The 26189-nt window shown below is 49.6% G+C and overlaps 1 protein-coding gene across 1 annotated transcript in view; it reads left to right on the top strand.

Annotated features, from left to right (window-relative positions):
• Positions 1–26189, top strand: part of CHMP4C (charged multivesicular body protein 4C) — a 70292-nt gene that overhangs the window by 30515 nt on the left and 13588 nt on the right. Inside the window, exon 2 of the mRNA XM_075316288.1 lies at positions 25621–25798. Coding sequence (XP_075172403.1) covers positions 25621–25798 — 178 coding nt within the window. The remainder of the gene's footprint in view (positions 1–25620; positions 25799–26189) is intronic.

Below are 26189 nucleotides of genomic sequence, written 5' to 3'. Positions count from 1 at the left end.
TTTGGGCGATCTTTTTCTATGTCAAAAAAGGACCTGGCTAGGCAAGGCTTAGAGGCCATGCGACCTGTTGATCCACCCCGAATAATGCTCAGAGGCAGAGTGGTGGCTGAGGATGCAGTTGTAGACGTGCTACCAGTGCTCCGACTGTGTCCAGGAAGGCGCCAGGTTACTTCGACGTCGGTTGCATCCTCCTCCACCGCCTCTGTTGACCTCCTCGAGTGTCTGACTGTGGGTTGACAGTAGGTGTGATCTAGAACTTAATCATCAATTGTTGTGTTTGCACTCCCCTACCCCTCAGACCGAGTTTCTTCTTGCCCTGACCGAATATTTAAGTTGTCATCCCAATCGGGTATCTGCGTCTCATCTTCATCAGTATGTTCCTCATTGCCTATAACCACAGTTGTTGGAAAGGCAGCATTTTGGTAGCCAACAGTTTGCATATGATGAAAGTCAACCTCCAAGCCATTTCATGCCCTTCTAAAAGCATGTAAAACACAGCGAGGGGACTCCAACCACAGTCTCCCTCGTTGCCACTAACTGGGCCACACACACCCCACTTGACTGGCATCGGTTGAGCCCCCTTTTGAAAAAGAAAAAGATGCTTTGCATGAAGCACTCTCAAAAATACGCGTGCCTTTCCCGTCCCCTGGCTGACCCAGGGGAAGAAAAGTCCTCTGAGAGCCATGACTTGTTCATCTTGGTTCTTTTAGAGACACAGCGAGGGGACTCCAACCACAGTCTCCCTCGTTGCCACTAACTGGGCCACACACACCCCACTTGACTGGCATCGGTTGACCCCCCCTTTTGACAAAGAAAAAGATGCTTTGCATGAAGCACTCTCAAAAATACGCGTGCCTTTCCCGTCCCCTGGCTGACCCAGGGGAAGAAAAGTCCTCTGAGAGCCATGACTTGTTCATCTTGGTTCTTTTAGAGACACAGCGAGGGGACTCCAACCACAGTCTCCCTCGTTGCCACTAACTGGGCCACACACACCCCACTTGACTGGCATCGGTTGACCCCCCCTTTTGACAAAGAAAAAGATGCTTTGCATGAAGCACTCTCAAAAATACGCGTGCCTTTCCCGTCCCCTGGCTGACCCAGGGGAAGAAAAGTCCTCTGAGAGCCATGACTTGTTCATCTTGGTTCTTTTAGAGACACAGCGAGGGGACTCCAACCACAGTCTCCCTCGTTGCCACTAACTGGGCCACACACACCCCACTTGACTGGCATCGGTTGACCCCCCCTTTTGACAAAGAAAAAGATGCTTTTCATGAAGCACTCTCAAAAATACGCGTGCCTTTCCCGTCCCCTGGCTGACCCAGGGGAAGAAAAGTCCTCTGAGAGCCATGACTTGTTCATCTTGGTTCTTTTAGAGACACAGCGAGGGGACTCCAACCACAGTCTCCCTCGTTGCCACTAACTGGGCCACACACACCCCACTTGACTGGCATCGGTTGAGCCCCCTTTTGAAAAAGAAAAAGATGCTTTGCATGAAGCACTCTCAAAAATACGCGTGCCTTTCCCGTCCCCTGGCTGACCCAGGGGAAGAAAAGTCCTCTGAGAGCCATGACTTGTTCATCTTGGTTCTTTTAGAGACACAGCGAGGGGACTCCAACCACAGTCTCCCTCGTTGCCACTAACTGGGCCACACACACCCCACTTGACTGGCATCGGTTGACCCCCCCTTTTGACAAAGAAAAAGATGCTTTGCATGAAGCACTCTCAAAAATACGCGTGCCTTTCCCGTCCCCTGGCTGACCCAGGGGAAGAAAAGTCCTCTGAGAGCCATGACTTGTTCATCTTGGTTCTTTTAGAGACACAGCGAGGGGACTCCAACCACAGTCTCCCTCGTTGCCACTAACTGGGCCACACACACCCCACTTGACTGGCATCGGTTGACCCCCCCTTTTGACAAAGAAAAAGATGCTTTTCATGAAGCACTCTCAAAAATACGCGTGCCTTTCCCGTCCCCTGGCTGACCCAGGGGAAGAAAAGTCCTCTGAGAGCCATGACTTGTTCATCTTGGTTCTTTTAGAGACACAGCGAGGGGACTCCAACCACAGTCTCCCTCGTTGCCACTAACTGGGCCACACACACCCCACTTGACTGGCATCGGTTGAGCCCCCTTTTGAAAAAGAAAAAGATGCTTTGCATGAAGCACTCTCAAAAATACGCGTGCCTTTCCCGTCCCCTGGCTGACCCAGGGGAAGAAAAGTCCTCTGAGAGCCATGACTTGTTCATCTTGGTTCTTTTAGAGACACAGCGAGGGGACTCCAACCACAGTCTCCCTCGTTGCCACTAACTGGGCCACACACACCCCACTTGACTGGCATCGGTTGACCCCCCCTTTTGACAAAGAAAAAGATGCTTTGCATGAAGCACTCTCAAAAATACGCGTGCCTTTCCCGTCCCCTGGCTGACCCAGGGGAAGAAAAGTCCTCTGAGAGCCATGACTTGTTCATCTTGGTTCTTTTAGAGACACAGCGAGGGGACTCCAACCACAGTCTCCCTCGTTGCCACTAACTGGGCCACACACACCCCACTTGACTGGCATCGGTTGACCCCCCCTTTTGACAAAGAAAAAGATGCTTTGCATGAAGCACTCTCAAAAATACGCGTGCCTTTCCCGTCCCCTGGCTGACCCAGGGGAAGAAAAGTCCTCTGAGAGCCATGACTTGTTCATCTTGGTTCTTTTAGAGACACAGCGAGGGGACTCCAACCACAGTCTCCCTCGTTGCCACTAACTGGGCCACACACACCCCACTTGACTGGCATCGGTTGACCCCCCCTTTTGACAAAGAAAAAGATGCTTTTCATGAAGCACTCTCAAAAATACGCGTGCCTTTCCCGTCCCCTGGCTGACCCAGGGGAAGAAAAGTCCTCTGAGAGCCATGACTTGTTCATCTTGGTTCTTTTAGAGACACAGCGAGGGGACTCCAACCACAGTCTCCCTCGTTGCCACTAACTGGGCCACACACACCCCACTTGACTGGCATCGGTTGAGCCCCCTTTTGAAAAAGAAAAAGATGCTTTGCATGAAGCACTCTCAAAAATACGCATGCCTTTCCCGTCCCCTGGCTGACCCAGGGGAAGAAAAGTCCTCTGAGAGCCATGACTTGTTCATCTTGGTTCTTTTAGAGACACAGCGAGGGGACTCCAACCACAGTCTCCCTCGTTGCCACTAACTGGGCCACACACACCCCACTTGACTGGCATCGGTTGACCCCCCCTTTTGACAAAGAAAAAGATGCTTTGCATGAAGCACTCTCAAAAATACGCGTGCCTTTCCCGTCCCCTGGCTGACCCAGGGGAAGAAAAGTCCTCTGAGAGCCATGACTTGTTCATCTTGGTTCTTTTAGAGACACAGCGAGGGGACTCCAACCACAGTCTCCCTCGTTGCCACTAACTGGGCCACACACACCCCACTTGACTGGCATCGGTTGACCCCCCCTTTTGACAAAGAAAAAGATGCTTTTCATGAAGCACTCTCAAAAATACGCGTGCCTTTCCCGTCCCCTGGCTGACCCAGGGGAAGAAAAGTCCTCTGAGAGCCATGACTTGTTCATCTTGGTTCTTTTAGAGACACAGCGAGGGGACTCCAACCACAGTCTCCCTCGTTGCCACTAACTGGGCCACACACACCCCACTTGACTGGCATCGGTTGAGCCCCCTTTTGAAAAAGAAAAAGATGCTTTGCATGAAGCACTCTCAAAAATACGCGTGCCTTTCCCGTCCCCTGGCTGACCCAGGGGAAGAAAAGTCCTCTGAGAGCCATGACTTGTTCATCTTGGTTCTTTTAGAGACACAGCGAGGGGACTCCAACCACAGTCTCCCTCGTTGCCACTAACTGGGCCACACACACCCCACTTGACTGGCATCGGTTGACCCCCCCTTTTGACAAAGAAAAAGATGCTTTGCATGAAGCACTCTCAAAAATACGCGTGCCTTTCCCGTCCCCTGGCTGACCCAGGGGAAGAAAAGTCCTCTGAGAGCCATGACTTGTTCATCTTGGTTCTTTTAGAGACACAGCGAGGGGACTCCAACCACAGTCTCCCTCGTTGCCACTAACTGGGCCACACACACCCCACTTGACTGGCATCGGTTGAGCCCCCTTTTGAAAAAGAAAAAGATGCTTTGCATGAAGCACTCTCAAAAATACGCGTGCCTTTCCCGTCCCCTGGCTGACCCAGGGGAAGAAAAGTCCTCTGAGAGCCATGACTTGTTCATCTTGGTTCTTTTAGAGACACAGCGAGGGGACTCCAACCACAGTCTCCCTCGTTGCCACTAACTGGGCCACACACACCCCACTTGACTGGCATCGGTTGAGCCCCCTTTTGAAAAAGAAAAAGATGCTTTGCATGAAGCACTCTCAAAAATACGCGTGCCTTTCCCGTCCCCTGGCTGACCCAGGGGAAGAAAAGTCCTCTGAGAGCCATGACTTGTTCATCTTGGTTCTTTTAGAGACACAGCGAGGGGACTCCAACCACAGTCTCCCTCGTTGCCACTAACTGGGCCACACACACCCCACTTGACTGGCATCGGTTGACCCCCCCTTTTGACAAAGAAAAAGATGCTTTGCATGAAGCACTCTCAAAAATACGCGTGCCTTTCCCGTCCCCTGGCTGACCCAGGGGAAGAAAAGTCCTCTGAGAGCCATGACTTGTTCATCTTGGTTCTTTTAGAGACACAGCGAGGGGACTCCAACCACAGTCTCCCTCGTTGCCACTAACTGGGCCACACACACCCCACTTGACTGGCATCGGTTGACCCCCCCTTTTGACAAAGAAAAAGATGCTTTGCATGAAGCACTCTCAAAAATACGCGTGCCTTTCCCGTCCCCTGGCTGACCCAGGGGAAGAAAAGTCCTCTGAGAGCCATGACTTGTTCATCTTGGTTCTTTTAGAGACACAGCGAGGGGACTCCAACCACAGTCTCCCTCGTTGCCACTAACTGGGCCACACACACCCCACTTGACTGGCATCGGTTGAGCCCCCTTTTGAAAAAGAAAAAGATGCTTTGCATGAAGCACTCTCAAAAATACGCGTGCCTTTCCCGTCCCCTGGCTGACCCAGGGGAAGAAAAGTCCTCTGAGAGCCATGACTTGTTCATCTTGGTTCTTTTAGAGACACAGCGAGGGGACTCCAACCACAGTCTCCCTCGTTGCCACTAACTGGGCCACACACACCCCACTTGACTGGCATCGGTTGACCCCCCCTTTTGACAAAGAAAAAGATGCTTTGCATGAAGCACTCTCAAAAATACGCGTGCCTTTCCCGTCCCCTGGCTGACCCAGGGGAAGAAAAGTCCTCTGAGAGCCATGACTTGTTCATCTTGGTTCTTTTAGAGACACAGCGAGGGGACTCCAACCACAGTCTCCCTCGTTGCCACTAACTGGGCCACACACACCCCACTTGACTGGCATCGGTTGAGCCCCCTTTTGAAAAAGAAAAAGATGCTTTGCATGAAGCACTCTCAAAAATACGCGTGCCTTTCCCGTCCCCTGGCTGACCCAGGGGAAGAAAAGTCCTCTGAGAGCCATGACTTGTTCATCTTGGTTCTTTTAGAGACACAGCGAGGGGACTCCAACCACAGTCTCCCTCGTTGCCACTAACTGGGCCACACACACCCCACTTGACTGGCATCGGTTGAGCCCCCTTTTGAAAAAGAAAAAGATGCTTTGCATGAAGCACTCTCAAAAATACGCGTGCCTTTCCCGTCCCCTGGCTGACCCAGGGGAAGAAAAGTCCTCTGAGAGCCATGACTTGTTCATCTTGGTTCTTTTAGAGACACAGCGAGGGGACTCCAACCACAGTCTCCCTCGTTGCCACTAACTGGGCCACACACACCCCACTTGACTGGCATCGGTTGAGCCCCCCTTTTGACAAAGAAAAAGATGCTTTGCATGAAGCACTCTCAAAAATACGCGTGCCTTTCGCCTCCCCTGGCTGACCCAGGGGAAGAAAAGTCCTCTGAGAGCCAGGTCCACATTGTCAGTGGACAGACACGTGTGCTTATCTGCCAGCAGACCCCCAGCAGCACTGAAGACAGGTTCCGAGAGAACGCTGGCTGCAGGACACGACAAGATCCTCAAGGCGTACGTGGCGAGCTCAGGCAATTTATCCAGATTGGAAGCCTAAAATGAGCAGGGCTCAAGTTGCACAATAATGGAATCGATGTTTCTTTGCATATACTCATATATCTGTGTGTCTCCCTCTTTTTCCTTGTCCAGCTGTTTTGTTTTCACATGAGTATATGTCCTTGTCACTTTCCCATGTGTTTGTGTTATGTTGTGAGTTGTTTGTCACCTTTTGGACACCTTTCAGGGTGTTTTCTAGGTGTTTTACTGTGTTTGTGATTGCCTGCCATTGTTTCCTATGGGCTCGAGTTCGGTTCGTCGAACGTTCGACGAGCCGAACTCGAGCCAGACCCCCCGTTCGGCGAACCGCCTCGAGCCGAACCGGGACCGGTTCGCTCATCTCTAGTCTCCAGTGTGCTTTTTACTGCTGAGGACTGTGGAAAGGTGGCTCAACATTTTGCACCTGAAAAGACCAGTGCCCATCAGTAGTTTCCATGTTTTTGGGCACTGAAATAGATTCTATTAAGATAAAAATCTGTCTGCCAGTGGCTAAACTGCTAGATCTAAAGTGTGTTATTTATATGCAGGACGCATTACAGGTCAAGAAGTTATGCCTCCGCAATTTGCAATCTTTATTAAGCAAGCTTAAAGGGGTTGTCCATTACTAGGATAACATTTTTTATGCGCCATGTTTGCTCCTTTTGAAATAAAAAAAGCTTATACTCAGCTCCCAAGCTGGCACCATTCCAATTGTGTCCGTTCTCGCGACCCTTGCGAGCGGTTGGTCCCTTACTTCCTTTTGATTACTTAGATGTTCAAAGGAGGGGACAATGAAGCCAGCGATGTTTGCGCATGAGGATTGTGTGATGTAGCAACCTCACGTGAGGAGGAAAAGGTACATCTCTAGCTTCCAGGATCCTCCAATAAAACCAAAATACTTTAAAATTATTGTTGATGATTTTTTTTTCATTTACTCCAGGCATATACATGTCTTATATTACCGTTCAGCCAGGGGTGGAAACTGAGAGCAAAGGGCCCCTATCCAAGAATTGTTTATGGGCCCCCCCTCCTCGAGCCTAAAAGTCACCTCTTGGACAGAGCAGCGTGTCCCACTCCTGGTCTCTGCCGGCTAATGGACTGGGAACCTCCTAACTGGCGGCATCCAGTACCCACTGGGATCAGCTCTCTCAGCTTAGGGGCCCTCAGCCATCCACCAGCCCGGTCCTAGGTGAGGGAAGGGTGTATGCACCGGTCTGGACCTTGTTGTTCTGCTGCTCTGCCCCCCCCTACAAAGGGAGCTCCCACAGGGAGATGCACACTATGCATCCACTCTGTCTGGTCCCTTAAGGCTGCTTTCACACTACGTTTGTTAGCATGCGTCATGAACATTTTTTTGCTGCAAAAGCGGATTCTGTTTTTGCAGAGAGAAACGCATGCAAACACGTGTTATTTTGCAGGATCCTGTCATGTGATCGGGAGTGAGGGGAACTGAACGTGAGACTGGGAGCCGGCATCTGACAGCTGCGGAGGCTCGTAACCAAGGTAAACATCAGGTAACTTGCTTGGATACCCGATATTTACCTTGGTTACGAGCATCTGCAGCTGCTAGGAGCCGGGCTCCCTGCACACATACCCAAGGTAAACATCGGGTATCCAAGCAAGTTACCCGATATTCACCTTGGTTACGAGCGTCTGCAGGTGCTAGGAGCCGGGCTCCCTGTCCACGTAACCAAGGTAAACATCGGGTAACTTGCTTGGATACCTGATATTTACCTTGGTTACGAGCGTCTGCAGCAGCTAGGAGCCGGGCTCCCTGCACACATACCCAAGGTAAACATCGGGTATCCAAGCAAGTTACCCGATATTTACCTTGGTTACGAGTGTCTGCAGCTGCTAGGAGCCGGGCTCCCTGCACACGTAACCAAGGTAAACATCGGGTAACTTGCTTGGATACCCGATATTTACCTTGGTTACAAGTGTCTGCAGCTGCTAGGAGCCGGGCTCCCTGCACACATAACCAATGTAAACATCGGGTAACTTGCTTGGATACCCGATATTTACCTTGGTTACGAGCGTCTGCAGCTGCTAGGAGTAGGGCTCCCTGCACACGTAACCAAGGCAAACATCGGGTATCCAAGCAAGTTATCCGATGTTTACCTTGGTAACGAGCCTCCTCCGCAGCTCTCAGGCAGGGGAGAGAGGGCGGGGGAGAGAGGGAGGGGGAGAGAGAGACTGATCACGCCGGGCTGGTTTCTGGGCATGCTCAGTAGAGCAAGCAGGATCCTGTCAATCAGCATGCCAGCGTTCACATACATTTGCGTGCAGTACAGTCAGGATCCAGCAATTTGCAGTATTTGGACGCAGCTCAAAAACACTACAAGTAGCGTTTTTGAAAAAAGTAAAAAAACTGCAAGTCGCTGGATCCTCACTATAACGCACGTAAACGGAGGTGAACGCATGTTGACGCGAGTCCATTGCAAATGCATTGAAATGAAAACGCATTTGCACTGGATCCATTTTTGCGTTAAAAAAACGTTCAGGACACATGTTAAAAAAACGTAGTGTGAAAGCAGCCTATGCCGTTCTGAAGTAAAGTGAAACTAAGCCGTTTTATAACTCACTCCTGCACATGCCCCCACCTGCAATGTTCCCTCTGTCTCTGTGTGAGGCACCTGCTGTCTGCGTTTGCAAGGCTGTGTGATGCAGAAGATGAAACTTACCAGACTTTAACCTCTTCCTGCCAAGGATGGAAGGACATTATAACATACATAAAATACATAAAATACAATACCCTGTAGTGACCAGTCTCAGGGGAGCTACATTAACCTGTCTTCCTCTACATTTAACATCCCAGTGGCAAGCAATAAATTAAATTCCCGCATGGCATAGTCTCCTCCAACCCACAGGGATTAGTTTTACCATCAGACATAGTTTCTTCACCACTGTCCCGTTATGACCTGTTCACCATAGTCTATGGACTTTTGTACAAAATTAGCCATATGGATGTTAGACTTATATCTAACAATTTTCCATTTGGACCCCAAGTAAAAAAAAAACAATTGCTACTAGATTTTACATAACAAGGGTCCCACAACATTTTAGTTGGCCAAGCATACAATATTCTCACTCCTTTTTCAAAATTCTTTGGCCTAACCATCATGATGTCTCCTATCATCCATATCCAAATCTTTCATGGAAGACGTACTGTACACTAATCTTGTCTCACTTTATGGAATTAAGCGTGTTGGGAAATAAAACTTCTAGTTATTGCAGTTCAGCAGTCACACCCTGAGCCTGTAAAGTAAGGCCGTGACCAATCAGTCTACCTTCAAAGCAACATTTATAAGATTATTTATTGGAACATGATTGTCCTGTGTATGAGTACAAAAGTTACATTTTATATTACGCAATATAACATCTACTACTATTACTTGCACTAACATTGGAGTACACTTTGTGGTGTCTCTATTATGCACTTAAAAGCTGATCAGCTGCATGAACCATAGTATTTCTAAAGTATTAGTATTTAGTATTGCTAAATGTCCCTATAACGGACAAAAAAGGCATTTGCCTTATAGTAATACATATTACCCACTGATTCCATTCAAAATAATTCCATTTACCATGTCAATTTTCATAAAAACTGGAAACTGTAAGGAACAGCGGGAGTGGTGTCATGTCCATCACACCATTGACAGTCCATCTCTCCTGTGCGTTTGGAGAATACAGCAATATGTATTATGCTTATACTACAATCCCAAATTGGAGGTGGAGAAAGTGCGTAGATCTTCTTCTCCACCCTCTTGGAATGTTCAACAGGCTCATGAAAAAAAAAAAAGGAACAGCTTACCAATGGTCAGAAGAGTTGGCGAATGTTTATGGTGCTGAACCACATTCAAAAATGCAATTCACACATTTCGTTTTGCCCTTACTTCTACTAAACAAGATTACTTCAGAGCTCTCATATCCTTTTTAACACACAACCCCAAACAGCTATTGAATACTTTTACCTCCCTCCTTCGCCCACCACTGCCCCCTCCAACCTCCCTCATTTGCGCAGACGAATTTGCCACATATTTCAAAGAAAAGATTGACCAAACCAGACAAGTCTTTTCTGCTCAACCACCACAACCCCTTCATATAACAGACCACTGACCCTCCCCCATAAACTTCCTCCCCACCATCACCGAAGGAGAGCTTGCACAACTTCTCTCAAAAGCGCACCTCACCACCTGCACACTTGACCCCATCCCATCCCACCTCCTCCCCAACCTCACCACTATCCTTATTCCAGCCTTAACCCACCTCTTCAACCTATCTTTAACAACTGGTACCTTCCCTTCTGCTTTTAAACATGCAACAGGCACACCCATCCTAAAGAAACTTTCCCTCGACCCAACCTCTACTACCAGCTATCGACCCATATCACTACTCCCACTTGCCTCAAAACTCCTGGAACAGCACGTCCATGCTAAACTTTCTTCCCACCTCTCCTCTAACTCTCACTTTGACAACCTGCAGTCCGGCTTCCGTCCACATCATTCCACTGAAACTGCCCTGACTAAAATCACAATATGACTTACTTACTGCCAAAGCTAACAACCAATTCTCTATACTCCTACTTCTAGACCTATCCTCTGCCTTTGACACTGTCAACCACTCCCTCCTACTACAGATCCTCTCTTCCCTTGGTGTCAGAGACCTCGCCCTCTCTTGGATCTCTTCATACCTCTCCAACTGCACTTTTAGTGTCTCCCACTCCCACACAACTTCTTCATCCCGCCATCTCTCTGTTGGCGTTCCTCAAGGATCCGTCCGGGGACCCTTACTCTTTTCCATCTATACATTTGGCCTCGGACAACTCATAAAGCCCCATGGCTTCCAGTACTACCTATATGCCGATGACACTCAGATCTACCTTTCTGGCCCAGATGTCACTTCTCTGCTGTCCAGAATCCCAGAGTGCCTATCGGCTATATCTTCCTTTTTCTCCCCTCGCTTCCTAAAGCTCAATGTGCCCAAAACTGAACTGATCATCTTTTCTCCATCTCCTCTACACTCTCTACCTGATCTATCTATTACAATAAATAACATCACACTCTCCCCAGCACCCAAAGTTTGGTGCCTCGGAGTGACCTTTGACTCAGCCTTGTCCTTCATACCACACATTCAATCCCTCACCACCTCCTGCCGTCTTCAACTCAAAAATATTTCCAGAATCTGTCCCTTCCTCAATTCTCAATCTACAAAAATGCTAGTGCATGCTCTCATAATCTCCCGCCTCGACTACTGCAACATCCTCCTCTGTGGTCTCCCTGCTAACACGCTCGCCCCACTCCACTCCATCCTTAATTCTGCTGCCCGAATGATCCACCTCTCTCCTCAATACCACCCCACTTCTCCTCTCTGCAAATCCCTCCATTGGCTCACAATCTTCTATCATATCCAATTCAAACTACTAACACTGATCTACAAAGCCATCCATAAACTGTCTCCTCCATATATCTCTGAACTAATCTCTCACTACACTCCAAAACGTAATCTCTGGTCCTCCCAAGATCTCCTTCTCTCCTCCTCTCTCATTTGCTTCTCATGCAACTGCCTCCAAGACTTCTCCCGAGCATCCCCAGTCTTCTGGAACTCTCTGCTTCAACACGTTGGACTATCTACTACCCTTGCAAACTTCAAACGGAACCTGAAAACTAGAGTTGAGCGCGGTTCTAGGTTCGTGGTTCTCCAGTTCGCGGCTCGAGTGATTTTGGGGGCTGTTCTAGATCGAACTAGAACTCGAGCTTTTTTGCAAAAGCTCGATAGTTCTAGATACGTTCGAGAACGGTTCTAGCAGCAAAAAGCAGGGCTTTTTACAGCTACAGTGTGCAGGAGCCATCGCTGGCAGCCTGCCACAAGCTGGTAACCAAGATAAACATCGGGTATCCAAGCAAAGCGCTTTGGTTAGTAACCCGATGTTTATCCTAGTTACGTGCAGGAAGCCCACACTTCCCCGCTCAGCTCGCTCCACCCCCTCCTGCCCGCGGCATATACACATACATACATACACACACACACACACACACACACTCTGCACACATGGTCCCGCTCGGCTTACCTGCGGTGATGAAGTCCCGCCATCCCGACCTCAGCGCTGTCACTGTCCTCCATGGCCGCCGCTTGTCACATCACCTCTCGCTTCCGACCCGAGACTGACTAGCGGTGACGTCACGGGCCTCTCGCGATACTTGGCTGTGAAGGTCATTGAACTCAGTGACAGGTGCTGTCAGTGTGCTGGAGATCAGCGCAGGTAATGTACCTCGCTGACAGCAGCACTTGTCATCCCCTGCAGTGACCTGGGCTGACCCATTGATGTTAGCTCAGGTCACTGCATTGCTCTCCCAGCCAATGGGGAACATTCTGCTCTTCATTGACTGGGACAGTGTGGATCGTCATGGCAACCCCTTGGATTACACCAGACCTGGATTTGTTTTTCTTTCTAATAAATTGGTTAAAGAGGGAATGTTTTGGGGAGTGTTTTTTCAAATAAAAATGTGTTTGTCGTCTATTTTTTTTTATTACTGACTGGGTTGGTGATGTCGGGTATCTGATAGACGCCTGACCTCACCAACCCCAGGGCTTGATGCCAGGTGACATTACACATCTGGTATTAACCCCATATATTACCCCGTTTGCCACCGCACCAGGGCGCGGGATGAGCTGGGGAGAAGCACCAGGATTGGCGCATCTAATGGATGCGCCACTTCTGGGGCGGCTGCGGCCTGCTATTTTTAGGCTGGGGAGAGTCCAATAACCATGGACCTCCCTAGTCTGAGAATATCAGACCCCAGCTGTCTGCTTTACCTTGGCTGGTGATCCAATTTTGGGGGGACCCCTACGTGTTTTTTTTTTTTAATTATTTAATTTAAAATAACAGCGTGGGGTGCCCTCAGTTTTGGATTACCAGCCAAGGTGAGGTTGCCAGCTGTGGTCTGCAGGCTGCAGCCGTCTGCTTTACCCTAGCTGGCTACAAAACTAGGGGGAACCCTACGTCATTTTTTTTTTTTCATTTTTTTGGCTAAATACAAAGCTAAGCACCCCTTAGTGCCACATGAAAGGCACCAAAGGGTGCAAAATTACAAAATGCAGGAGAGTGGGACATTATGTGTCTTTCTGCCATTATAATGACAGAAAAGACTGATATGAAGTGCACAAGCACAAGAAAATCACCAGAGCGCTCTACGCTGTGAAAAGCAGTAGAAAATCGCACTGGAGTGAACATGTGACCGCCTCATGTAGGATGAAGCTATGGATCCTGGGTAAATTTATGCATTTACCCTCCTTCAGTTTTTTGCAGTACACAAAAAAAACGGAAGGCACACGGATGACAAACAGATGACATACGGACCGTCTACGGAACGGAAACGGATGCCACACGGATGTACCCGTGAAAAAAAACGGACTGTTTTTTGCAGACCGCAAAAATGGATCGGTCGTGTTAATGTAGCCTTATTCTGATATGCCATTTATAAACAGCAGGCAGAAATAAGTGAATAACGCCCCCCGGCGTCAGAAAATCTCCGGGGTTTCAGGGCTAGCTGAGACCCTGGAGATCATGATTCAGGATGGTTTTTCCGGTCCCCGCTCACGTGATCACAGGTATACACCGTACACCGATGATCACGTTACAGTAAATGACAGCTCCGGTAAAAAATTATTTATCTCCCATCTGGCATGAACAAACACTTCTTCTCCACTTCTTCTCCACTTCTTCTCCACTTCTTCTCCACTTCTTCTCCACCTTTTCTCCACTTTTTCTCCACTTTTTCTCCACTTTTTCTCCACTTTTTCCTCCATTTTTTCCTCCACTTTTTCTCCACTTTTTCTCCACTTTTTCTCCATTTTTTCTCCACTTTTTCTCCACCTTTTCTCCACCTTTTCTCCACTCTTTCTCCATTTTTTCTCCACTTTTTCTCCACCTTTTCTCCACCTTTTCTCCATTTTTTCTCCATTTTTTCTCCACTTTTTCTCCATTTTTTTCTCCACTTTTTCTCCACTTTTTCTCCACTTTTTCTCCATTTTTTCTCCACTTTTTCTCCACTTTTTCTCCACCTTTTCTCCACCTTTTCTCCACTTTTTCTCCATTTTTTCTCCACTTTTTCTCCACTTGTTCTCCACTTTTTCTCCACCTTTTCTCCACTTTTTCTCCATTTTTTCTCCACTTTTTCTCCACTTGTTCTCCACTTTTTCTCCACTTTTTCTCCATTTTTTCTCCACCTTTTCTCCACCTTTTCTCCACTTTTTCTCCACTTTTTCTCCACTTTTTCTCCACCTTTTCTCCACCTTTTCTCCACTTTTTCTCCACTTTTTCTCCACCTTTTCTCCACTTCTTCTCCACTTCTTCTCCACTTCTTCTCCACCTTTTCTCCACTTTTTCTCCACTTTTTCTCCACTTTTTCTCCACTTTTTCTCCACTTCTTCTCCACTTTTTCTCCACTTTTTCTCCACTTTTTCTCCATTTTTTCTCCACTTTTTCTCCACTTTTTCTCCACCTTTTCTCCACCTTTTCTCCACTTTTTCTCCATTTTTTCTCCACTTTTTCTCCACTTGTTCTCCACTTTTTCTCCACCTTTTCTCCACTTTTTCTCCATTTTTTCTCCACTTTTTCTCCACTTGTTCTCCACTTTTTCTCCACTTTTTCTCCATTTTTTCTCCACCTTTTCTCCACCTTTTCTCCACTTTTTCTCCACTTTTTCTCCACTTTTTCTCCACCTTTTCTCCACTTTTTCTCCACTTTTTCTCCACCTTTTCTCCACTTCTTCTCCACTTCTTCTCCACTTCTTCTCCACCTTTTCTCCACTTTTTCTCCACTTTTTCTCCACTTTTTCTCCACTTTTTCTCCACTTCTTCTCCACTTTTTCTCCACTTTTTCTCCACTTTTTCTCCACTTTTTCTCCGTTCTTTTTCTATGGTCGGTCTACCCATTAGCTCTGCCATGCATAGTGTAGCTCTACACCTACTGCACATGTTACTTTATGATTGACATCTCTTTCGTACCAGAGCTGTCTAAGCCTACTCTGACCCCATATTTGTCATTACTATATTGTCCTTGTACTGTATTATGACATTTGTATCATGTGTTTCATTTCTTGCTGTGTTGCAATTTTTTTGCTGCATCCCAATTGTACCTCTACATTGTTCGAGTTTATGTTATTGTTCTCTCACTCTTATGTGATACTGATTATTGTCATTTTTCAGGATTACATGCAGATAAGTCCAATCTGACGATGGCTCAGGCCGAAACGTCATTTGTAACTTGTTTTGGACAAAAACATATATGCTTATGAAAATTTTTTTTTTCTTAATACGGACCAATAAAGAGTGATTTTGCATTACTATCCGTTGTGACTTACTGACTTAGTCTGGGAGATTTAGAGTGCCGAGGTTACTCACTAATTTTATCTATTATTACCTCTGAGCACCTATATACCAGTGAGCAGAGCTTCCTCTACAGTAGTTCTCCTGATTAGGCATGCCCTTACCTCATGAGCAGGGCATTGCAGCTTTGGTAGCAACCATTACGACATGGACTCTGCTGCTGTGGACCCGGGGAGAGTGAGTGCAGATTCATTGCACCCACGCTCCTTACATGAAGGGTCCGCACTCCTAGAAAATGGGGGATACGTTCCCTGAGTGTCTCCCCCCTATATTCTAGATGGTCCAGAGTCGTCGTGGGACCCCTTTATTTTTTTTCTTACAATAAATTGGTGAAAGAGGAAATGTTTTGGGGACTGTTTTTTCAAATAAATTTCTTTTGTCGATTTTTTTTTTTTTGTTAGTACTGACAGTTTATAATGTTGGGTATCTAATAGACGCCATGACATCACAAACTGCTGGGCTTGATCTCAGGTGACTTTACAGCTAGTATCAACCCGATTTATTACCCCGTTTGCCACTGCACCAGGGCACGGGATGAGCTGGGGTGAAGTGCCAGGACTGGCGCATCTAGTGGATGCGCCACGTCTGGGGTGCCTGCGGCCTGCTATTTTTAAGCTGTGAAGGCCCAATAACTATGGACCTTCCCACCCTGAGAATACCAGACCACAGCTGTCCACTTTACCTTGGCTGGTGATCCAATTTGGGGGGGACCCTACTTTTTTTGTGTAATTATTAATATTTATAAAATAATTATAAAAAATGAGCCTGGGGGGACCTCCACATTGGATCCCCTACCACGGTAAAGCTGCCAGCTGTGCTTTTCAGGCTACAGCCGTCTGCTTTACCCTAGCTGGCTATCAAAAATGGGGGGACCCAACGTCATTTTTTTTTTTAACTATTTTTTAAATAGAAAAAATTAATGGGCTTCCCTGTATTTTGATTGCCAACCAAGGTAACGTCAGGCAGATGGGGGTGGCAACCCATAGCTGTCTGCTTTATTTGCGCTGAGAATCAAAAATACCGCGGAGCGCTACGCCATTTTTTTTAAAGATTTATTTTTACAGCACTGTGATGTCCAGCAATCAAAATACAGGGAAGCCCATTTTGTTTTTAGTTATTTAAATAAATAATTAAAAAAAATATATATGGGCTCCCGCTGCATTTTTTGTATTGCTAGCTAAGGGTAATCCAAGCAGCTACTGGCTGCTAACCCCCACTGCTTGGTGTTACCTTCACTGGCAATGGAAAATCCAGGGAAGCATTTTTTATTTTTTTTGCCAAAAAACTACAAAAAAAGGATGTGAGCTTCGCCATATTTTTGTATGCTAGCCAGGTATAGCAGGCAGGTGCTGGAAGAGTTGGATACAGCGCCAGAAGATGGCGCTTCTATGAAAATGCCATTTTCTGAGGCGGCTGCAGACTGCAATTCGCAGCAGTGGGGCCCAGAAAGCTCAGGCCAACCTGTGCTGCGGATTCCAATCTCCAGCTGCCTAGTTGTACCTGGCTGGACACAAAAATGGGGCAAAGCCTACGTCATTTGTTTTCTAATTATTTCATGAAATTCATGAAATAATAAAAAAAGGGCTTCCCTTTATTTTTGGTTCCCAGCCGGGTACAAATAGGCAACTGGGGGTTGGGGGCAGCCGTACCTGCCTGCTGTACCTGGCTAGCATACAAAAATATGGCGACGCCCACATAATTTTTTCAGGGGGCAAAAAACTTCTGCATACAGTCCTGGATGGAGTATGGTGAGCCTTGTAGTTCTGCAGCTGCTGTCTGTCTGTATGGAGAAGAGCAGACAGCAGCTGCAGAACTACAAGGCTCAGCATACTCCATCCAGGACTGTATGCAGAAGGTTTTTGCCCACCAAAAAAATGACGTGGGCTTCGCCATATTTTTGTATGCTAGCCAGGTACAGCACGGGCTGCCTCCAACCCCCAGTTGCCTATTTGTACCCGGCTGGGAACCAAAAATATAGGGAAACCCGTTTTTTTTAATTATTTCACTTATTTCATGAAATAATTAAAAAACAAATGACGTGGGCTTCGCCCCATTTTTGTGTCCAGCCAGGTACAACTATGCAGCTGGGGATTGGAATCCGCAGCACAGGTTAGCCCGAGGTTTCTGGGCGCCTCTGCTGCGAATTTCAGTCCGCAGCCGTCCCAGAAAATGGCGCTCTCATAGAAGCGCCATCATCTGGCGCTGTATCCAACTCTTCCAACAGCCCTGGAGCCGGGTGGCTTGTTGGGTAATCATGAGTTAATACTGGCTTTGTTTTACTAGCCAGTATTAAGCCAGAGATTCTTAATGTCAGGCACGTTTGACCCGGCCATTAAGAATCTCCAATAAAGGGTTAAAAAAAAGACACCACACAGAGAAAAAATACTTTAATAGAAATAAATACACAGACACATTAGAGACTCCATCTTTATTACCCCCTGTCAGCCCAATAAATCCCCAATAAACCAGCGCTGATAAGAGGTTTTTAATAGAGGCTTAAATTATAAGCAGCAATTTCAGCGTTCCAAGTGCCTTTAAGTGAATTTGAAGAAACTGCACTTCAGGATTGTAGTGAGGATTGTAGTGAGGATGAGGTGCCCCAGCCCATCACTTGATGAGCTGGGGCACCTCATCCTCACTACAATCCTCACTAGTGTAGTAGTAGTGACGATTGTAGTGAGGATGAAGTGCCCCAGCCCATCACTTGATGAGCTGGGGCACCTCATCCTCACTACAATCCCCACTAGTGTAGTAGTAGTGAGGATTGTAGTGAGGATGAGGTGCCCCAGCCCATCACTTGATGGGCTGGGGCACCTCATCCTCACTACAATCCTCACTAGTGTAGTAGTAGTGAGGATTGTAGTGAGGATGAGGTGCCCCAGCCCATCACTTGATGGGCTTGGGCACCTCATCCTCACTACAATCCTCACTAGTGTAGTAGTAGTGACGATTGTAGTGAGGATGAGGTGCCCCAGCCCATCACTTGATGGGCTGGGGCACCTCATCCTCACTACAATCCTCACTAGTGTAGTAGTAGTGACGATTGTAGTGAGGATGAGGTGCCCCAGCCCATCACTTGATGGGCTGGGGCACCTCATCCTCACTACAATCCTCACTACAATCGGGAAGCAGCGTGCAGCCTTCACTCCGTGAGTGATCAGTGCTGCTAGCGGTAACAGCGGTAACGCTGACAGACGCGTTACCATAGCAACGGTGCTCCCGGAGCCGTGGTTAGCGGTGACGTCACCGCTAACTGCGTTGCTATGGCAACGGTGATCTCTGTTACTGACCGGCTGTGTCAGCCGGTCCCTAACGGAATGGGGAGTTGACCGTGTGCTAGAGCATATCGCCGGTACACGGCGATACACAAATGTGCACCATGTACCGGAGAGATGCACTCGCAGGTCCTACATGACGCGTCATAGTGTCACGGCCGGGCGGTCGGGTAGACCCAGGAGGTGGATCCACTGGACCGGACTCTAAGATGGTGGTAAGGAGTCCGGCAGCTGAAGCACTGAAGGGCGGCAGAACAGTCCGTGCAAGTGAGGGCAGCGGAGGAGTCCCTGGGACCACGGAGTCACAGATGGTGGTACTGGTGACGTAGCTCAGGTTCGGAAGCCGAGATGATAGTAGGCGGGGTCCGGAACCTCTGGAGCGGGATGACGGGTCACCGCAGGGATCCGAGATGGTACGGACTGTCAGTTGGCAGACGGACAGCGTGCGGGGTTCAGGACACGGCAGACTGGATGGCGCGGCAGGTACGGCTCTACAAAGAGAGATAGGTGAGTATAGGCACATAAACACCAGGAGACCTGACTCCTAGCTCAGGGAACACGAAGATCAGGCCCCGCCCCCTTGGACAATGACCCCCTATATACCCTGTACCTGTGCAACCTCATTTCCTGTTAATGGACGCTGGCCCTTTAAGAAAGGGTCAGTGACCGCGCGCGCGCCCTAATGCGCATGCGCGCCGCCCGAGTGCCAGAAGCCAGGGAAGGAGGCTGCGAGGAGGACGCAGGGGAGCCGGCCAGGTCCAGGGAAGCTGTCGGGCGCCGGGATCGGGGTCCAGGGACCCTGGGACGGACGGGATCCGGTGGCTGGAGAGCGGGGAGCGTGGCAGGTGAGCCGGGGAGCGGGGGTGAGGACCCGGGAAGCGTGACAGTACCCCCCCCCCCCACGCCCCCCTCCCCGCAACCGGGACATGAAGGCACGGATAAGAGGAGTGCCCACGTTCTCCCTGGGCTCCCAAGACCTATCCTCAGGACCATACCCCTCCCAGTCCACCAGGAAGAACTGCCGACCTCGTACGGTCTTCATGGCCACGATATCCCTTACCGCATAGATGTCATCATCGGCAATAGGTGGAGGAGCCGGACTGGCAGCAGCGGAGAAAGGACCAAGGACAACCGGCTTGAGCAGGGAGACGTGGAATGAGTTGGGTATCCTCATCGTGGCCGGGAGCTGTAGCTTGTAGGATACCTCATTGATCTTGCGGAGGACCTTAAACGGCCCGATGTAGCGAGGACCCAGCTTGTAGGACGGTATCTTCAATCGGATGTACTGGGAAGCAAGCCAGACCAGGTCACCAGGAGAGAAACACGGAGGATCCAGACGTCTCTTGTCAGCGTGTTTCTTCATCCGCTGGGAAGCGCGCCCAAGGGACGCCTTGACAGAGTCCCAAATGGTAGCAAAGTCACGGACAGCAGTATCAGCAGCCGAGACATCCGATGAAGGGGATATAGGCAGCGGGACGGCGGGCTGAAGTCCGTAAACAACATGGAAGGGTGATTTGGAGGATGACTCACTGACGTGGTGGTTATGGGCGAATTCAGCCCAAGGCAGAAGCGAGGACCAGTCGTCGTGATGGGCGTTGACATAGTGACGTAGGTATGAGGTCAAGATTTGATTGACCCTCTCCACTTGGCCATTAGACTGAGGATGGTAAGCAGAGGAAAAGTCCAGAGTCACTCCCAGATGTTTGCATAGAGCCCTCCAGAAGCGGGAGGTGAACTGGGTTCCTCTGTCGGACACGATGTGGGATGGAAAGCCATGCAAGCGAAAGATGTGATGTATATAGGCTTCCGCGAGTTCCTGAGCTGAGGGCAGTCCGGCCATAGGAACGAAGTGGGCCATTTTGGAGAATCGATCAACCACGACCCATATGACTGTGTGCCCGGAGGATAATGGCAAGTCCGTAATAAAGTCCATAGCTATGTGTTGCCACGGGACTGAGGGTATCGGCAGAGGCAGAAGACGGCCATGGGGCAAGTGGTTGGGCGTCTTGTTCCTGGCACAGGAGGAGCAGGCAGAGACAAAAGCAGCGACGTCCGTGCGAAGGGATGGCCACCAGTAATGGCGTACAATCGCACCCCATGTTCTCTTCTGGCCTGCATGGCCGGCTGTTTTTGATGCATGACCCCAGTGTAACACTTTTTGCCTGTCGGTCTCAGAGACATAGGTCTTCCCGGGCGGTATCTGGGCTAGAGTGACAGGGGCCACCGGAACGATGTTGCTAGGACAGATGATGGGTTGGGTAGTCGCTTCCTCCTGCTCCATGGGCATGAAAGACCTGGACAAGGCATCAGCGCGTACATTCTTGTCCGCGGGTCGGAAGTGAAGCTGAAAGTCAAACCTGGCAAAGAATAAAGACCACCTGGCTTGCCGTGGGTTCAGTCGCTGAGCGGACCGCAGGTATTCCAAGTTCTTGTGGTCAGTGTAAATTATCACGGGATACACTGCACCTTCCAGGAGGTAGCGCCATTCCTCCAGTGCCAGTTTGACTGCCAAGAGCTCTCGGTCCCCGATGGTGTAGTTGCGTTCAGACGCTGAGAAGCCCTTGGAGAAGAATCCGCAAGTCACCATCTTCCCGGAGGAGGATTTCTGCATGAGCACTGCTCCGGCTCCTGAGGAGGAGGCATCCACCTCCAAGGTGAACTGGCGGTTTAACTCCGGACGGTGGAGTACAGGAGAGGAAGCAAAAGCTCGCTTCAATGAGCCAAACGCGGCGTCGGCCGCAGGCGACCAGTCCTTTGGATTTGCCTCTTTCTTAGTCAAAGCGGAAAGTGGAGCAGTCAGAGCAGAGAAGTGAGGGATGAATTGGCGGTAGTAGTTGGCGAATCCCAGGAAGCGTTGGATTGCTTTCAGTCCAGAAGGGGGAGGCCAGTTGAGAATGGCGGAGACCTTCTTGGGATCCATCTGCAGTCCAGTCTCAGAGATGACGTACCCCAAAAAGGGGAGTGTAGACTGCTCAAAGACACACTTCTCATACTTTGCGTACAGGCGATTCTCTCTCAATCTTCGTAGAACCAGCTGTACGTGCTCTCTGTGGGTTGAGAGGTCCGGAGAGAAGACAAGGATGTCATCTAGATATACTACCACACAGGTGTAGAGGAGGTCTCGGAACACGTCGTTCACCAGTTCTTGGAAGACGGCAGGAGCATTACACAGGCCGAAGGGCATCACGCAGTACTCATAATGTCCATCGCGCGTATTGAACGCGGTCTTCCATTCGTCACCAGAGCGGATGCGCACCAGATTGTAAGCACCCCGAAGGTCCAGCTTGGTGAACACACGAGCCCCCCTAAGTCGGTCAAACAATTCGGGGATGAGCGGCAGAGGGTACTTGTTTTTGACTGTGATCTGATTCAGACCCCGGTAGTCGATGCAGGGGCGTAAATCGCCCTCTTTTTTCTTGACAAAGAAGAAACCTGCTCCAGCAGGAGAGGAGGACCTCCGAATGAATCCCCTTGCCAGGCTCTCTGAGATGTAAGCAGACATAGCCCTTGTTTCGGCTGGAGATAAAGGATATATCCGTCCTCGTGGTGGCGTTGTTCCAGGGAGCAGGTCGATGGCACAATCGTATGGACGATGTGGCGGCAGTACCTCGGATTCCTTTTTATCAAAGACATCCGCAAAGGTCCAATAGGCCGAGGGCAGCCCCGGTAGGTTCTCAGGAACCAGAGGTTGTCGGATGGGTTGTGTGGATTTTAGACATCTCTCATGACACGAAGAACCCCAGCGGGTGATGTCGCCTGTACCCCAGCTGACTGATGGTTCGTGGGCCCGTAACCATGGAAGACCCAGCAGGATCTGATGGGACATGTGAGGGAGGACGTAGAAGGCGATGGTCTCGGTGTGAAGAGCACCGATCCGCAGTTCAACCGGCCTGGTGGTCCAGGAGATGGTGTCAGAAAGGGGTCTCCCATCTACAGAGGCAATCACCAGGGGCTTGTTGAGTGGAATAACAGGCACTTGGTATTTGTCCACGGTGGCTTGCTGGATGAAATTGCCTGCTGCCCCGGAATCGAGGTAGGCCTCAGCCGTGAACCGCGTCTCTCCCGTTGTCACTTGCACGGTCCATGTGACCGGATCAGAGAGAGTCCCAGCACCTAGGGTGGCCTCTCCTACCAACCCTAGGCTTTGGAGTTTCCCGGCCTTTCCGGACAGGAACGGAGGAGGTGTGTGTCCTCACCACAGTAAAAGCAGAGGCCCTTAGCGAGCCGCTCTGCTCGTCGTTGTTCGGACTGCCGTATCCGGTCAATCTGCATGGGCTCGTGGACGGGAATCCCAGCGGTAGAAGACTGAGGTACGGAGGTCTTCTGTGGAGGAGAGGGATGCCGGACTGGACGTCTCTCCCGAGACAGCTCTTTGGAGCGCTCCTGAAAACGGATGTCTACTCGAGTTGCTAGGGCAATCAGGGCATCTAGGGTGGAGGGCACGTCACGGCCCGCCAACTCGTCTTTGATGCGGCTTGAGAGACCCTCCCAGAAGGCGGCTGTTAGGGCCTCATTATTCCAGCTGAGTTCTGAAGCCAACGTGCGGAAACGAATGGCGTATTGGCCCACCGTCAGTGTTCCTTGACGCAAGCGGAGAAGGGATGAAGCAGACGCAGAGGCGCGTCCCGGCTCGTCAAAAGTGCTGCGAAAGGCCTGCAGGAACTCTTGAAGATCCTTGGTCATAGGGTCCTCCTTTTCCCACAAGGGGTTCATCCACGCCAGCGCCTCGCCCTCCAGGTGAGACATTATAAAGGCGACCTTGGCTTGGTCAGAGGCGAACAGATGTGGCAGCTGCGTGAAATGAAGGGAACACTGGTTAATGAAGCCCCTGCAGGTCTTGGGATCTCCAGCATAACGAGGTGGTGAAGCCAACCGGAGTTGGGAAGCACCCGACGAGGCTGCCACTGGTGCGGGAGCCGTGGATTGTCCATTGGAGGACCTGGGTGCCGCAGGCGTCATGGAAGCTTGTAACGTGTACAGGCGGGTGTCCACGGAGGTCATAAATTGCAGCATGCGGGTCTGGACTTCACGCTGGCGTTGGAGTTCCTCTTGCAGGGCCAATAGTGCTGCAGCGGGATCCATGGCCTGATCTTACTGTCACGGCCGGGCGGTCGGGTAGACCCAGGAGGTGGATCCACTGGACCGGACTCTAAGATGGTGGTAAGGAGTCCGGCAGCTGAAGCACTGAAGGGCGGCAGAACAGTCCGTGCAAGTGAGGGCAGCGGAGGAGTCCCTGGGACCACGGAGTCACAGATGGTGGTACTGGTGACGTAGCTCAGGTTCGGAAGCCGAGATGATAGTAGGCGGGGTCCGGAACCTCTGGAGCGGGATGACGGGTCACCGCAGGGATCCGAGATGGTACGGACTGTCAGTTGGCAGACGGACAGCGTGCGGGGTTCAGGACACGGCAGACTGGATGGCGCGGCAGGTACGGCTCTACAAAGAGAGATAGGTGAGTATAGGCACATAAACACCAGGAGACCTGACTCCTAGCTCAGGGAACACGAAGATCAGGCCCCGCCCCCTTGGACAATGACCCCCTATATACCCTGTACCTGTGCAACCTCATTTCCTGTTAATGGACGCTGGCCCTTTAAGAAAGGGTCAGTGACCGCGCGCGCGCCCTAATGCGCATGCGCGCCGCCCGAGTGCCAGAAGCCAGGGAAGGAGGCTGCGAGGAGGACGCAGGGGAGCCGGCCAGGTCCAGGGAAGCTGTCGGGCGCCGGGATCGGGGTCCAGGGACCCTGGGACGGACGGGATCCGGTGGCTGGAGAGCGGGGAGCGTGGCAGGTGAGCCGGGGAGCGGGGGTGAGGACCCGGGAAGCGTGACACATAGTCATGTGACCAGTCTGTAGCCAATGAGATAATAGCCACGTGACTGGTCACATGGCTATTTTGACGTCACGATAGGTCCTGCTTCTCTGCTGGCAGTGCCGGTCACCAGGAGGATTCAGCGATCATCGGATGGAATAGCGGCAGGAGACAGAGTGCAGGAGGGATCGCGGGGACTGGTAAGTGTTATGGCAATGTTTATTTACTGTATGTGTACATTTATAATGCATTTTTATGTGTTTGTGATTGCCTCCCATTATAGCCTATTGGTTCGAGTTCGGTTTGTCGAACGTTCTACGAACCGAACTCGAACGGGAGCTCCGTTCGGCGAACCGATCTCGAGCCGAACCGCGACCGGTTCGCTCATCTCTACTGAAAACTCATCTGTTCAGAACTGCCTATAATCTTCAATGACCCCACCACCATGCGGAGCTGCAACCCCACCACCGTGCGGAGCTCCCACCCCACCACCGTGCTGAGCTGCAGCCCCACCTACACCCCACCTACTGTCTCCTCCCCAAAATCCTTTAGAATGTAAGGCCGCAAGGGCAGGGCCCTCTTCCCTCTGTACTAGTCTGTCTATTGTAACTTGTATATGTATTCTGTATGTATCCCCCTTCTCATGTACAGCACCATGGAATCAATGGTGCTCCATAAATAAATAATAATAATAATAATAATAATTAACCTTCCAAAATCCTGCACTTCTGGAAATATTTTCAGTTGTGCATTTGGGAATGGAAAATGGGCATGGGGGTTTGGCTTCAAAAAGGGATTTATTAGTAAAAAGTTCCAGTCCTCCACTTTGCCTTTAGAGGGCCAAGCTGTAAGGGTCTCCAGGTATGACATCAACTTTAAATATGCCAATATGCTGCACACCTACAATTATGCCAGAGTGCCTGTGGGTCTGAAGAGCACTATATGAGAATAATTTGTCCTCTTCTTAATGTATATAGTTATTGCATATTTGTCCAGCCTCGTATTATAGGTGGAATGTGTTTCTCTCCTCAGCTGCATTACAAGCATTGAAAAGAAAGAAGAGGCTGGAGAAGCAATTAACCCAGATTGATGGGACACTATCCACCATTGAGTTCCAGAGAGAAGCTCTAGAGAATTCACATACTAACACAGAGGTTTTGAAAAACATGGGTTATGCTGCTAAAGCCATGAAAACTGTGCACCAAAACATGTGAGTATGACCCATACACAGGACCAAGTAACCATGGGGCCCATTAGCAATGCTTGTAATGGAGTGGCAAGTTCAGAACATGAATGGTTATCAATTTTTGTTTTTCCCTAATGCTGAACACTAATGCACACAGTGTGACAGCACATGAATAATGTGCACAGTGATGTCACAACACAAGGATAATACACACAGTGATGTCACAACACAAGGATAATACACACAGTGATATCACAACACAAGGATAATACACAGTGATGTCACAACACAAGGATAATACACACAGTGATGTCACAACACAAGGATAATACACACAGTGATGTCACAACACAAGGATAATACACACAGTGATGTCACAACACAAGGATAATACACACAGTGATGTCACAACACA

The sequence above is a fragment of the Anomaloglossus baeobatrachus genome, chromosome 6, assembly GCF_048569485.1.
Source record: "Anomaloglossus baeobatrachus isolate aAnoBae1 chromosome 6, aAnoBae1.hap1, whole genome shotgun sequence".
Taxonomy (NCBI): Eukaryota; Metazoa; Chordata; class Amphibia; order Anura; family Aromobatidae; genus Anomaloglossus; species Anomaloglossus baeobatrachus.
This window is presented reverse-complemented; position numbering and strand designations above follow the sequence as displayed.